The sequence below is a fragment of the Camarhynchus parvulus genome, chromosome 3 (assembly GCF_901933205.1).
Source record: "Camarhynchus parvulus chromosome 3, STF_HiC, whole genome shotgun sequence".
NCBI classification, from domain to species: Eukaryota; Metazoa; Chordata; class Aves; order Passeriformes; family Thraupidae; genus Camarhynchus; species Camarhynchus parvulus.
The window spans coordinates 78631472-78647802 of NC_044573.1; the positions used below are offsets into that span (position 1 = coordinate 78631472).

At 36.9% G+C, this 16331-nt stretch overlaps 1 protein-coding gene across 2 annotated transcripts in view; it reads left to right on the top strand.

Annotated features, from left to right (window-relative positions):
• Positions 1 to 16331, top strand: part of KIDINS220 (kinase D interacting substrate 220) — a 76726-nt gene that overhangs the window by 47441 nt on the left and 12954 nt on the right. Inside the window, exons 23-25 of one of the 2 annotated variants that reach the window (XM_030946439.1) lie at positions 7030 to 7208; positions 10239 to 10465; positions 14557 to 14667. In XM_030946439.1, coding sequence (XP_030802299.1) covers positions 7030 to 7208; positions 10239 to 10465; positions 14557 to 14667 — 517 coding nt within the window. The remainder of the gene's footprint in view (positions 1 to 7029; positions 7209 to 10238; positions 10466 to 14556; positions 14668 to 16331) is intronic. The other variant, XM_030946440.1, reaches the window with a different exon arrangement.

The window sequence follows — 16331 nt, forward strand, 5'->3', positions numbered from 1 at the left end:
TTTTCCTTTTCCTTTTCCTTTTCCTTTTCCTTTTCCTTTTCCTTTTCCTTTTCCTTTTCCTTTTCCTTTTCCTTTTCCTTTTCCTTTTCCTTTTCCTTTTCCTTGTTGGGGAAAGGAGGGAGGGGGTTGCAGGGATGAAGGGAACCAAAGGATCTAAGCGAGCCATAGCTCATGTATTAATTTCATTTTCATGCTTTTGCAACTCTTACAACATTCCAAGGGATGAATTGTGGAATATATGCTTTGTCTAATTTATCAATAATAGAAGGAATTGTTGTTTCTTAATTTTTTCAGTTCCAGTCCAGTTTCAGCACTGGTATATGATTTTCCTTGGGTTTTTTTCCAGTCTTTACTAAAGTTACTCCTTCTTGAAATCAACCACAGAACAGTTTTTCTTTTATTTTTTTCCTTTTTTCTTGAAATTAAACTGGTTTAAGAAATGAATTGATTTATAAGTGAAACCCAGTTCATTAGTATAGATTTGGAGTTCTATAACATAGTTTCAGTGGTGCCGTGTTTTCCTGATAGATTCAGATCTCTTGTGTAATACACCCATGGTAATCAAATTAAGAAATCACTTAGTTAGGTTAAAACATTTTTCTGTTTCATGTACGGGGGAATATTTCTCCTTGATTGTTTACTACTTCAATTTAAGAAAGTATATTTATAGCATACTAAAAATATCACCAAGATACAAATGATATGAAATTATTTTATTAAAGAATTTGATTTCATACAAAAATAGTATTCTGTAGCACTAGTAGTAAAATTTATTTTTCTCCATATAAAGGCTCATTTATTTTTATAGCAATTTGATGACACATCTGCTTGCTTTATTCAGCTGAAAAGAAAATGTTGGTTCTTGGTGTTTTGTAAAATTGCTTTGTTAAATTATTTTCAAAATCGTTCAACTTTTAACAAATGACATTTGATACTAACATTGGAAAGCAATTTCAGCTAATTAAGTAGATCCTTCTATAAACCATTGGAACATTAAGATGACAAACTGTTCATTCAGGATTATTTTAATTGGTACAATTATTGTAATTTTGTTGCAATTATGTGTTGAGCTAAAAGCTTTTGTTTAAATCATTTGAGGTTTTTTTGTTAATATACATAAGTAAGAAGAAAAGAAGTAAAATAAAAATGGAAGATAAGCATTATCTGTTTACTTTTTCATTACAGTGCTTTAGACAAATATCTATTGAATTATTCTTTTAGGAAAGTATGTTACATGCTTTCAGCAATTCTGTAGAAATTTTAAATGTTAAAATTGAGCAAGATCATTGAAATGTAACTTTTCTGGAAGGTTATTATGTTAATTCCAGTTTTGACACTGTTTAAATACCTTTTAAGAAAAAGGGTGAAATGAACTTCTGAGGGATTTGTGAGTTGCTTAATGCCTATTGATGTATTAATTTAAGAAGTGTAGCTATTTAGTGATTATAGAAATTAAAAATGAAAACGCTGTGGAAGGTGCCACATTCATCGCTCTGATGATAATGTTCTCTGCAATCATCTTTGCCCAGGCCAGGTTTAAATAAATCACTTCCTTTAAGTAGACAATTTAGTATTGTAGACCTCACAGTGAGGCATTACTTCTAAAATATTTAACCTGCTTTTTGTTTTTCCGTCTCCTTTTATTGCCTCATACTTAAAATGCAGGGCACGTAAAGTTATTATGTTTCTTACTGTGCTAATAGTGTGGTCTCAATTTTAAAAGGCAATGTACCAGTTGAGTAGTAGGTGGTTGATGCCCACCTTTTTTAAAATTCTTTTGCCTTTTGTAATTCAAATAGCACTGCAAAGCTGTGAATGAATCCGGGCATTTGTAACTGCTTTAACACTTTATTTTAATCATAAAGTATGCCAGAGAGTTGTTTAAAGAACAGAACTTTTTAATATGGCTCAGTGACAGTGTGAGATATTGGATGTGGGAGATTAGTTTTAATAAATACCAATCTTTTAAGCATCAGAATGGGTTTTTTTCTTTCTGAAATGGTCAAAAGCAGGAGCACTTTAGGAGGAGAGGTGGAGAGGTGGTTTATCTGCTGGTACTTGAATTGAATAGAGTCAGTTTTGCAAATCAAGCTTTCCTGAATACCTATGGTAATAGGAGTTTTTAAATAGCTGTTGCATCTGTTCAGTGAAGTCTCTTCTGCTTAATATGCGCTGAGGGGACTTGAATTTTTGTCTACATAGATATATCAAACTATAGCTTTCTCTTTTTTTGGTCTTTATAAAGATAAAGCATTTGTTCCCTTATGTTATATTATTGAGTGTGTGATGACTTTTTATTCCTATTTTTATATGAAAAAATGGGCGTATAAGTGAATGTTCTTTTTCAGTGTCCAAGTGGCCTGTTGCAGTTTTCAGTTTGAGAGAATATTTGTAGCACAGTTGCTGACATACATACATACATTTGTAGCACAGTTGCTGAAAGTACTGCAAAGTTCCTGGAACGATTTGTGTGAGAGCTTTTAACACTGTCACCGTATTGACCAGACATGAGAAGAGTGAGATAAGTAACTTCAGTGCAAAGCGTAGGATTTGATTATTAGGTATTAGAGATCAGACGTCAAATTAGCAGATTGTTAAGCATCAAAATTTCATATTGCATTCCACAGCGGCCAAGATTTTCTAGTTTTGTGTTTCTCAGTATCAAACCTGTTGAAAATTTTTTCTTATTTTTAATGACAAATTATTTCATAATTTTAAGCATCATTTTTGACTTGTACTGTCTTGAGAGGAAAAAATTACAAAGCCCATGATAGATAAAACATGACATGCCTTCATGCTCATGCCTTCTGTTGCTCTATTATTTAATAGCAATTAATTAAGTAATTTACTTTTTATGGAGTGAGAAAGTTAAATTACTCTTTTCCATGCAGTTGCTTGCTCCTGTAAAACAAATGAAGAAAAAAGTTAGGTGTGCAAAGATTAATTTGAAGCATTTCTTTGGTTTTACCTTCAGGGAGAGAGGTTTAGAAAGAGCAGAGAGAACGGCCCTTTCGGATATGAGGGCTTGTAGAGAAGTCAGCCTTCCATCAGTGTGGGAACAGCAGGGTTCTGCTCCATGGGTGAGGGTGGGCTGGGAGCTGAGGAGGGCTGCAAGGCAGGCTCTGTGAGCAAGGGGAGCAATCCCTCAGTAGCCAAACAGCAAAAGCAGAGCAGGTTCAGTGACGGTAACCAGGGACAGCCAGCAGCCCTGTGGTGTGTAGCCACAAGGCACTGCTCAAGGCAGGAAGTTAAGCCACTGGTCAAGGTCAAGACCAAAGGTGCATAGATGGAGCTTGGAGGAGGTTTAGGGGCGAAGGTCTCAGCTTAAAAGATGTTCTTAGCTCAGGCAGGAGAGCCCTGCAGTGAGGCTCCTTGCAGCTCTTGTCAGCACAGCTTGGTTACTCAGCTACACTGGGTCAGAGCCAGCCTGCCCCAAACCCCCCGGCTGGGGGAAGAGGGGGGTAAATCCTGTTGGTAAATCCAGGGCCTGACATAACCAGTGGCATAGGCAATGCGGGCACCTCCAGTGCAGCCTCCAGTGTGGATGAGGGTGGGTAATTTTGGCTGTTGCCATTTTGCCACCACCAGCAGGGTAGTGAAGGAGTTGGTCAATAGGTGCAGCAGCTTAGCACCGTCCTCTGAGCTGTGCTGGCAGCGTTCAGTGCTGTACACACTGTCAGACATGGCTGGTTATTTTCTAAGTCAGTCATGGAAGTACAAAGGTGAACATAATTAGAACAAATTTGAATCTAATTTACAGAATGAAAGAAAGATAAGATGATGTACCTCTGTGTACTTGTACTAAATTGTCTATATTTGAGGAAAAAGCCAGGAATAATTCAACATTGTTGCAATGTAACTTACTCCGAATGAAAGCAGGTTTTAATTTCGGCTGCTCATGGGAGAGTGATGTGAAGAGTAGTGGAATTAATTTTTAAGGTTCGCTTCAATCAATGAAATGTTTTGTTTTAGCTTCATTCCTTCTAAATTCAAGTAGTTTCTCCTGGAAACAGACGGTCTGTAACACTGACACTTTCTGATGTTTCTGATTTAAAAAAAATAATATTTTTGCCTCAGGAATCTAGCCCCAAAATGAAAAAAGTGTGTTCACAGTGCTTTATTTTTAGATCTGCATGCTTGTATTTTAGAAAAAGTAACTTCTAAAGTGCTTTAAATGCTAACCTTTTATTTTTTTATCTGAGAAGTGCAGGCACGTATGGTTTTTGTGGCTCTTTGCCAAAAGATTATCATTTACATAAATATTTCTTTCAAAGGCGTAGTTTAAGACATTGAGCTCAGGAGGTTAGAATAGAGACTTCAATCTGCACACCAGCAGTGGGCTATTGGCTTCTGAACAGTAGCTTTGTTCATCGCATTCGGAACACTGTTCGCATTCAGACTTAAGTAGAGCTGGCATTAAAAATCAGCTAATTTGTTTCATGTGATTCATCAGCTGTGTGTTTTATTTAAATCTATGTCACATTCTCTTTTGGCTTTTTATTTTGTAGATTGAAGCGTTGAAGTAGGCCACTCTTTAACTCTTCAGTTTCTGACTTGAAAAGTGACTTCATTTTTACATTGCCAATGTTGAACTCTTGTCTAAAATACAAACAGTAAATATATATAACAAATATGTATAGCTAAAGTGTACATTAAGGATCTTGTTTTTTTACACAATCTGATGTTTGATTTAGAACATACGCATTTACAGTCAGTTTAGTTGTAGTTTTATATAAGGCTAAAGAGAATAACATAAGGTAGTAGCTAAATATTAGTGTAAAATATGCATTTCTCAGATTCAGTGGAGTATACAAGTTCTACTTTGATACTGCCAATGTTCTTCTTTTTTTTCTTTTGGCCCTTCACTTCTTGAGGTTAGGAATACTTTTAGCTTCTACTAGATTTCTTTAAACTCTACCAGAGAATGAACTGTACCCATTATTTGAAATTGTAAGCTTTGAGTGTCAAGTTTTTCTTCTCACAGAAGCACCACCTTTTATTCTCTTAAGGCAGGAGTCTCTGAAGACTTACATACATTGAGTTTCCCTAAAGTGGATAATCCAGCTGCCATCTGGACAATGTCTCATAACAATTTGTTCTGCAGAACCTTTGTTAGAATAGGCTACACTTGCTTTTATGCTTTATATTTGTTACATTTTTCCTGTGCTATAAAGTGACCTCTCACTGTGAATATAGTTATTCACAGACAATGTTTATGACAGCATGGTATGGCAGTATACTCTGTCTGTTAGGTACATGGTCCATTGTTTTCTGGTAAAATTTGTAGGAATTTGTTAATTCTACTCTTAGTATATGGCTAGAATGTGGTAAAAGATCAGATTGGAAGATTACTGATTACTGCAGCTGAAATACATTTTTAATGCAATGGAGTTGCACTTCCTTCAAGCATGTAGCATTGATTCTCAATTTTTTTATTTTTCTTAACATTAAATGCTATGTATTCTGTGTAAATCTGCCACTTTTGTTTTGGGAATAATCCCATGCTACATAAAATTATACTTTCTGTGGAGGATTTAAAAATAAAGATTAAAAAAGACTGTTGCTTTTAAAAAGCAGACAAATTGTGAAATAGGATAAGATTGTTCAACTAATGGTAGACTTAGCTCATTAGTTCTCTTAAAAATACAATTCAATTAGTATACTACCAGTTGGGAGTTTCTTTTAAGTGTTTTTTTTTCTTTTTGAAGACACAATGTGATTGTGAATTTATTTAATGTAAGAGATTCCTGGTGTATTGGTGATATACGTAGTGTGCGTGAGTCTCCTGACTTCTTTTCTATCCATGCATCAGTGCACTCATTTCCCCCATGACAGCATTGGTAGTTGCCTTAGCTCTTCTAATTGTCCAGTAGTTGAAGAAAACACACTTTCTTTATTCTATGCTACCTTCTTCTTTTAAGCAAGTTACAGCAGTTCACAGAGCAGCCAACATCTATGCTGTTCCCCTTTATCATGGAGTTGTAGCCTTAACATGTCTTTGAAAAGAGCCATTAAAAATCATAAATAATTTTATATTTATAGGAATTTTTTTGGTTTTTTTTCCTCCTCATAATTTTTTTCTATTTTTTTTCTGTACTTTATGTACAGTGTGGTTACTTCATTGGTATCCATATAGAGTGGTGTCACAGTCACTTTATAGCCATTTCTGTAACTGTGTTCACTATTCTCAGTGCATTCTTCCACTGTTTACATATTTATTATGCTGGGTGTGAGTACTTTTTCATAATCTTTAATTTAGATTATAATTTCTCATTTGATATGTGATGCCAGTATTATGAAATGAAACATCAAGTAAGATAGGTCCATCTGACCAACAGTGTCAGCCTCCATCACTTCTTTGGTAGGAGCTTTTCATAAACTTCCACAAGACTAACATTTAATCCTGCTTGTTCCTTCCTGAAACTCCCCTTTATACTACTGCTCACAAAACCCCCACTGTTGCTTGACAATAGTCATAATGCATGAACAGTCCCTTACATTGATCATGTCTCATGGTTTTGTTGTTTTCATTTGTTTGTGGCTTTTTCTTAGAAGGTGAATTGCTTGAAGGCAGGTGGTTGTTTTCCCACTTTTTACAATGAATGCACAGTTAGATTTTGGTCAACTTCTATGATGCCTGTTCCTGTTACAAAAAGTTAGTTTAAAAATGAGGTTGTTTTTCCCATGGAATTTCTGAATTGGGTATAGGAATTTGAATAGATGTTTGGGGTTAAAGTTCACAAATTTTAACTTCCCCTTACTTGGGATTTGACATTACTGATGTATGGCTTCTTTGACTTTTCTCTGTAGCATACCATTAGATCAGATTGTTCAGCAGTTTAAGGTTTTTTGCATATTAGGAAACATTACATTGCTCTTTCTGCAGACAGAACAGCTTTTTATGGTTTTTCAGAGAACAGGGAGAATGGGTGCAAGTGTACTAGTATTTCACCCTAGAATATTACTTTGTAAACTGAAGTCATATTCTTAATAAATATGGTTTATGGTGTATCTAATTTCACCCTCCAGAATTTCAAAGAATATTCCTACAACTAAAGATGTTGAACCTCTACTTGAAATTGATGCAGATATACGGAACTTTGAGGTATTTTTATCCTCACGAACACCTGTCCTTGTTGCACGTGATGTAAGAACCTTTTTGCCTTGTACAGTGAACCTCGATCCCAAGCTACGAGAAATCATTGCAGGTGGGTATGCTTTCAAATAAATTGAAAATGACAAATCTGTAATTTATTTGAAGTTGAGCTACTTGGCATGTCACACAAAACATTCATTTCATGTTCATCAAATCATACCTTCAGATTGTCTGATTTGACTTCAGTAAGAGGCCATTCAGTTTCACTTAATAGTTTTGCTGTAACACCCAGACCATCCTGGACTAAAGCTTCTCTTTTGGAGGGTGAAGTCCACTGTTCTTGCTTTGCAGAGCACTTTAGGAGACAGAAGAAACCAATACACACAGCAATATTTTAGTAGAAGAGATGCAAATTGACTTCAGGTCTTTGTTAACAATTTTGAAAGTAAAACATGTAAAACTCTGTAGAAATTAAGTCAGTGAAACAAAGTCTTCTCCAGGCTGGAGAACCCAAATTCTTTCAGCCTTTCCTCCTAGGGGAGTTGTTCCTCAGTGTCTTATAGTGGCTTAGGTAGGAAGCGACCTTAAAAATTATCTAGTTCCAACCCCCATCCAACCTGCGATGTGCAGGGATATCTTTCACTAGAACAGGTTGCTCAGAACCCCATCCAACACTGGTCTTGAACACTTCCAGTGTTGGGGCATCCATAAGTTCTCTGGTCAACCTGCTCCAGTACATCACCACCTTCATGGTAAAGAATTCTAAACCTGCTATCAGTTTGCAGACATTCCCCCTTGTCCTGTCACTACATATCCCTGTAAATAGTCTTTCTCCACCTGTCTTGGAGGCTCTCTCCAGATGCTGGAAGGCTGCAATTAGGTCACCCCAAAGCCTTCTCTCTGAAAAATCTCAATTCTCTCAACCTTTCCTCATAGTAGAGGTGCTCCATCCCTCATCAGTGGGGGTCTCACCAGGGCAGAGGGGCAGAATCTCTCCCACACCTGCTGCCCACACTGCTTTGGATGCAGCCCAGGATGTGTTTATCTTTCTGAGCTACAAGGGAACATGGCTGGGTCAAGTCCAGCTTCTCATCCACCAGCACCCCCAAGTCCTTCTCAGCAGGGCTGCTCTGCATCTGTTCATTCCCCAGCCTGGGTTGTTACTGAGAGTTGACCCAGCCCAGGTGATGTTATTAAACTTCATAAGATTCCCATAGGTCCCCTTCTTGAGCTTGTCCATGTCCCTCTAGATGCATCCCATCCCTCAGGTGTGCCAACTGCACCACTCAGCATGGTGTCATCTGCAGACTGGCTGAGGATGCAGTCATCCATTCATGTCATTAATGCAGATACTAAATAACACTGGTCCCAGTATGGACCCGATGGACACCACTTGTCACTGATGTCTGTTGGGGTTCTGAGCCGTTGACCATTACCCTCTGGATGCAGTTGTCCACACCCAATTTCTTACCTGTCTAACAGTCTACCCATCAAATGTATCTCCAATGTAGAGAGGATATTGTGGGGGACTACATGAAAAACTTTGTAGAAGTCCAGATAAATATAGATATCTATAGATAGATATCTATCCAGAGAGATATCTCTAGCCCTTCCCTTGTCCACTGATGCAGTCACTCCATCACAGAAGGCCGCAGGTCAGGCAGGACTTCCCTGTGGTGGAGCTGTTGCTAACTGTCTTGAATCACCTCTCTCCTCCATGTGCCTTAGCAAAACTTCCCTGAGGATCTGGTCCATGATCTTCAGAGGCACAGAGGTGAGGCTGACAGGTTCCTGGGGTCCTCCTTGCTACTGTTTTTAAGAATTTGCAATCTCTCCATCTCTTGATGTAGAGGGCAACCTTTCCTCCCCTCCTTCCTCTTCTGTCCCATTTGAACAGCCTGCAGCCATCAATAGTTGCACTCCAGTCATGGGATTCATCCACCAAGTTTCTGGAATGGCAGCTAGGTCACAGCTTTCTGGCAGCACAGTGGCTTCCAGCTCCTCCTGTTGGTTACCCAGTCTGTGTGCACTGAGGTAGAGGCACCTCAGCTGGGCTGTGAGCTGTGTCACCTTCTTAGAGGAGCACCCTTTAATTCCTTTGAAGTATTTTAGTGGTGTTTCCCTGTTGGATTCTGTTATGTCAGGAGGTCCTGGCTGATCTCCATAAGACTTTCAGTGGAGGAATTGTTTCTGATGTCTAACATGAATGTCCCCTGAAATGGGCACAGGTGCCTTTTGCCTGTTATGGGGAGAATACAAGGTCCCCTGGATCTCGGCTTTTTTCTGGTGGCTGTTCTGTCTCAGGGAGGCCAGAGCGTGATCCCAGCAGTCTCTGTCCTCTGACTCTCTCATACTGCTTAATCTTTCTGCTTCCTTACTTAACTCTTGCACCAGGCTGGACCAGAGTTGTCTCCCTGGTCATGTCTCACACAACATCCAACCCTGGTGACAGGCTCTGCCCCTCCCAGCCTGAGACCTGGATGGGAGCTCTGTCTGTGTTATCGTATCCTTTCTGGTGAGTGCAGAGGACTTGGGGTTCGTGCATTATGTGGATGCCATATCTGAGCTCCTTCTGAGAGGATGATGACCGCCAAGGGGGGCTCACCTCTTGGGTAGGGTGACTGCACCCTTCCTGTGCCCTGGCCACTCAAACTACCTTGTCACACTCCCTGGGCTGAGGCTTGTTGGGGACCTTTTTTTCTTTGGCAACTCCCAGGTCTCTGTAGCACCTGCTGTGAGAGCATTGACAGCCCCTGGTGGATCAGAAGAGGTCCCTGTGTGCTGGGATTTGTCACTCTGCCATGGTACAGACCAGCCTTGGAGCAGGTTCTCTTGGAGAGTGACTGTTAGGTTCCTTTATGCCACATTTAAAAAAAAAATCTAAATGTTTAGAGAGATTTAATATGCTACGTAAGTTTATGTGATAAACCATCCTACCTTACCTAAAGACTCCTGTGTAGATAGGATCATCAAGAGAAATCAACCAAAGCCAGCTGAAATTTGACCTTCTTGATGTTCTATTTGATGAGCTCTGATTGGAGTTAAATATACAAAAATGTACTGTATTTAAATGGCAAACAAATTAAAACTTTTCCAAATAATTCAGGCAAAATCATATTCTTGTTACCAATTTGTTTTTCAGATGTTCGTGCTGCAAGAGATCAGATGAATATTGGAGGACTTCCTTATCCCACCTTGCCTTTACATGAGGCACCTGCTAGAGGAACATCTGTCTTCAGTCAGCCTTCCTCAGCTTGCTCTTCTACAACCTCTTTCAATGGGCCTTTCAATAGTGGAGTTTTGTCCCCCCAGCCTCACAGCAGTTACTATAGTGGTATGACAGGACCTCAGCATCCCTTTTACAATCGGGTAAATAATCGAGATCCAATTAACATTCTTCTGATTAAGTCTGGTAATACTGCAGATGTCATCTATTAAATATTAAAATACCCATGCAAGTTTTATTTAGGAGTGGAAAAAAGTCCAAAAGCTGACAAATTTGCAGTAATGTTCAGTAACTGTTGTTTGGGGAAGAAACTTGGTAAATGGCATCAGAAAAACAAATCACAAAGGAGAAAAAATAATTTTGAGACACTGCTCATTTGTAGGATATTGCAGGGCTTTTTGGGTTGCTGGGTTTTTTTGTTTGTTTTTGTTTTGTTGGGTTTTTTTTTTGTTGTTTTTTTGGGTGGGAGTAAACTGTGGTCAGTTTTTCTCATGCTCAACAGACAGTGGAAGGGATCCAGTCTTTTTTTGGTTACTTTTGTTAAAACATACAGAAACTCAAGTGGGGAGATAGATTATAAGAATGTATGTCTGTCTTCCCTTCTGTCTCTTTTTAAAGTTATTCCTATCTTTTCCCTAAGCTGGTGTTGTACTAGTTTAAAGGAATTAACATGAATTGCATAAAACATACATTTTTGACCTATTTGTGGGCCTCAGAAAACATAGTCCTGGGAATGGCTCACGTGAAAATTGAATTAAGTGCTTTACTGTATAGTTGAAGAATGTCTAAACTTTCTGGTTTTGTGGGATGTGTTCAGTATTTTTAAACTTTATTTTCCACTTTTTTTCTGAAGTATTGTCATGAAAAAAACCGCAGAGGACTGATGAAAGTTATAGCCTACCTCTATATACAGGAAATAGCCTCTACATTAAGTAGATTTGACTGTAGATAAACATATAACCTATTAAGGTGAAAAGTAAATTGAGTTATTCATAAATTAGTGTTTGTTAACCAAGGCAAAAAAATGTATATGTAGGCCAGAGCTTTTAAGTTATCTATTCTAAAATGATTCTTATATACCTTCAAGGCAGTGATAGTATGCTGTTTTGTTGAAAATAACGGAAAATAACATATATTTTGAAGTTGTCCAACACTGATAAGTGCTTGACACATGAATATTTGTGTTGATACTAACTCAGCTTAGTCCAAGTAGCTGTTTTGTTGGAAGCCCTGTTTTTGTGTCTGTTTTACCCTGTTTTGTGTTACTGTACATGACAAAGTTTAAAGTCAGGGGTGATAAGCTGTTGAAACCTGTATGGGAGTTTTTGGCTCCAATAAGCATTAGAGAAATAATTATTGGTGAGTCATAAGCTGTTCTTACAAAGAGTTTATTATTTGTTCATTTGTGTTAAGGCTTACAGACATGCTTACTTTTTTGCCTGCTGAAGATTAAAATACTTCAATTTTGGCCTTTCTCACTGGAATTTTATACTGCACTTCTAAAGTATAATTGTTTTTAGTGTGTCACTTAATAAATATTGTCAGAGAACTGTATTCATTACTCTGGACTCCTAAAGGTACTGTCATGAGCACCACATACTGAGATGAGTGATGAGAACCTTTTAAAAGTAGAAAATTCATCCTGAAAAACTGGTTCCTTCAGCATTTTCAGTCATATTTCATTTCTCAGGTTTTTGTAAAAATGGTGTTTAAAAAAATGAATAGCAACTCCCCAGTAGAAGTTTCTGAGAGAGGTCTTGGATACTGGTATGACATAACACAGTGGATTCAAATACTTCTGTGGAAATGACTGGATTTTATTCAAAAACACCCTCAGTTCTGGGGATATGTGCCCTAACCAGTAAATGGTTCCTGTCCTATTGTCTTTAAGCATTAATTTATGCACCCCCTTCAGCTGATGGGGAAAAGACTTTATTTTTGGAAAATACGAGGTTTTTTATTATGTATGTTTCTTCTTTTTTCTTTAGATTCTCCTATGTTATGGACCTGGAACTTCCAGTGGTGTAATCTATTAATTTTTGGTTTAAAACCCAGTTCTCCCTCTGGTTAACTGTAAAGGGAAGATTATGGTCCCATTTAGAAGCTTTTCAATTTAACACTCTGGCTCTCATATAGGGCTAAGCAGGGCATGTACTGTTTACCACAGTCTAATGGCCTGGCTTAAAGCTGAATTCAAGTTCAGCTTCTCAAAATTGCTGCTCTCATGGACCGTTGTGGAGCTGATGTTTCTTACAGGGAAGGTCAGAGCTGTAGGCAAGTCTAATTGGGATTTCCTGGGTGGGAGCAAGAAATCATTTTTTTTTTACAAAAGAGGAGAAAATTCTTTGATATCTTGAACAAATGATGTTTTGCTACATCGATTAAGCTTTGTAGGCTATCTGTAAACTTGAAGAGCACTGGTTTATGCCCAATATATATTTATATTGATCTCATGTTTTCATGATACCTGTATTGTACTTCAAATGAGGATTGAGTCTGAAGTGCTTGGCCTGTAATGGAGAATTAATTCCACAGTTGGGAAACAGTGGAGTAGCTGAAATGGGTCCAGGGGTTGATTAGAAGTTATGAGAGGATTGTGGGATAATTGCCTTGGTGGACAGGTTTTTTTTCCATTGCTTTGTAGTCTGATATCATGCAACCAGCAAGCTCCCTGTGTGTTTCAGAGAAGAGGCTCTGCAATGAGAGATGGGCGCTTGAATGCAGTTTGATTTTTAAGCATTTCATGCTTGGGGGTTTTCCGCATGGTTTAAGCTGTTAGTGGAAAACTGAGGCATTAAATGATTCTGTAGTATTTTCTGAAAATTAATCTCTTCCAAAAAAAAGTTCATATAATTCGTAAAATGTGCCTTATGACAGTGGAATAATTTTAATTCAGTGAACTTTGCTGCATCATTCTATACTAGCCAAATAACGTAGAGGCAAAGGTTAGGTAACCAAACTTCCCCAATTAGACTGATGGTTAAAATCGATATTGTGTAATTTTGTGTGTGGGAAAAGCATATGAAATTTTTGTGGTAATTATGTGAAAGTGCTTAGAATCTACCTCTAGCAGCTAAGAATATGGAACCATTTTTATTTTCCATAAAGTGCTTGAAGTTGTAGCATATGCTGTCTACATAAATGATATACTCAGAAATTAAACTTGAATTTCTCAGTTCATTTAGAGCTGCTTCTGAATACCGAAGTTTTTAAGTCCTTATTGGCAAATCTAAGGTGGAATGTTTCCACAAATTTCACTCATTCCTCAAAGATTCTCCCTTTAGTCATAGAATTATTTACTCAATACTGAATTTAGTGCTGTAGACTAATCAGAATCTTGTCATGTGCAGAAACACAAATCAGATAATATGTTCTCTTGTGAAGTATCTGGATAATACAATTTTGAAAATGCTACACATAGAAACATCAGAAATCAGTAAGACAGCCATTGTTTTGAGATTTTTTTTTAGGTTTTTATGGTGTTTTGTTGGTTTTTAGATTTTGGGTTTTTTTTGGGGGGAGGAGTTTTATTAAGAGTTGGGCAATGAGTTGAAAGCAGTGAGTGCTGTAATTCTGCTTTCCCTAAAGTCTAAATTAACATTGTCCTTTAAAATGTTATTTGTATTGAACAACATGCATTAATGTATTTCCAGCAAAACAAAACTCCAATACTGTCTACTCTAAGCATCTGTTCATATGTTTATAAAATCTAGTGTTTGTGGAAGCCCTCAGGTTGGGTGCCACAAATATGGGAAGTTCTAGTAATGGATGCTCTTATGTATCACACTTCTTGTTTATTTGGTTCAATTGTCTTGGCTATTACAAATAACTCAAAGTTTTACTGAGCACCTGATTTTTACTTTAGAAGGTTGGAGAGTAAAATTGTCAGAATTATTGTTAAATTATCCTTTTCCCATATTGAAAGCAGATGTTAGAGTGTAGCTACCAAAACCATTCTGACTCTGTTCCTTCAGAAAACTATACCAGAGCACCCACTGGCTTGGAGGAAAAAAAAAGGGTCATTTGCTGAGTGATTTTGAAGAATTCACTCCAGAGCTTTTGATTGAATTCTGTTCAATGCAAAAGTAAAGAAAGCTATTAGTAATTGCTCTTTTTTACTTTATGAAACTCAACTGGAGGATGTGTTTTGTTGTAATGATTTTTATTTTATTATTACATTTTGATTTGTGTAATTGTTTGTCCCTTTTTTGTTACACCTTTTTTTTTTCCATAGCCATTCTTTGCCCCATATCTTTATATGCCAAGGTATTACCCTGGCAGTTCTCATCTCATCTCACGTCCACCACTAAAAACGAGTTTGTCCAGAGATCAGAACAATGGCCTAGTAAGTATTTTGAAGGGTAATTCAAATACTAACCTAGACAATATATATAGTGAGTAATGAAATTGAAGGTTATTAATGATGGTTCTCTGTTAGACAAGTATAAGCTTTATGTTTATTATAAATATTTTAAGCAAAGGTGTTACTAACATGTAATGTAAATGTATTTTGTTTTAATTTTAGAAATTTCTTACAGAGGAAAACCAATTGTAGCATCCATGTGTAAAAATTAGAGAAGAATGACCTTTGATACTGGCAAAAATATATTAATGAAAATGCCAACTATACTATAGTACCAAAATAGATGTAGTGATAGAAGAAAAATGTGTGCTACTTGTAAATTTATATTCAATTTTTTTTAATAATGTGTCACAAATTTTTTGTACCTGGAGAAGATAAAATTACATCCTTTAATGTTGTAAAGAATGCTAGAAACTGGAAGATCATATTTAAATGTTAAAAGAAATATATTTAATATTTAAGTAAAACAAAATACATTTTATCTGAAGTGTTTTTGAAGTACATATAATTCAATTTTACCCATTAGAAGGGCAAAACTAGCAGACTTTTCTAGCTTCCTATAGAATAATAAATTTCCTATTTAACAGTATTTATTTTACTGACAGATGGCTGTTCAAATGGAATTATGTACTGAGGAAAGATAAAAATGTGAAAGCCTCACTTGTTGGTTGCTTTAATTCTAGGGTACTTATACAATGAGCAAGGCTGTTAAAAGGTGGTAAAAGCTTTAATCACTTAAAGAAAACAAATGTGTTTGTATTGAATTATGTATTATTGTGAGATCAGTCTCATTCACTGTTTACTTCATAATTTTTTTTGAGCCCTTGATCATTTTACCCAAACCATAATATTTTGTTGTTGTTAGGATGTTATCAAGGAGGATGCTGATGAGGGGCTTCCTTCACCCACAGACCCCTCAATGGTAAACGAGTAGTCACGTGGTGTGGAAATTTTAGCATCTCATTGCTTTTTCAGCAGTAATGAGTCTGCATTAATCATAACTGCAGTTCACTAACACTGCATCAGTGGCTTTGGTGGGCAAATAGAGTAGCTGAAAACTAATGTAGTTCGTGAATGAATTTAAAAGCTAATATTGCACTTGTAAGACGTACTCTGTTTTCCCCTGTAGTTTTCTCCTTGCCTTTCTCAGTCGCTGTGGTGAGCTTTCAGTCAAGTGTCGTGGTAGCTGAGCAGAGTGTAGAATGACAGCTGGTCATTCAGTGCTTAAGTTTTAGAAGTAATTGTGTTTTTCTGCTTCAGTCAACTCTCTCTCCCGAACCTACTTCTTTAGTTGGTGACATAAAGCCATTGCAGGTAACACAGTATAAGGCAGCTTTGATAGAAATGGAAAAATAAAATATTGCTGGTCATAACTTATTCATGAGTCAGAACATTAAGTTACCTTTTCTATGACTTATTTTGTTTTATCCTAAGTATTCATACTTAGGATGTCATCTTTATGGTATATGTTTTAACTCTAATTATGGTAATCGTGTTTTATACCAAAACAAAGACTTTAATGTGACTGTCATGATTCTCTTAATATTTGCTGCCAATAGTTGTTGGCAAAAGTTATAGTTTGATTGCATTTACTTTTGCTTTTAGTAAATAGTTGCAAAAATGTCTTTCTACTGTTGTGCAATGAA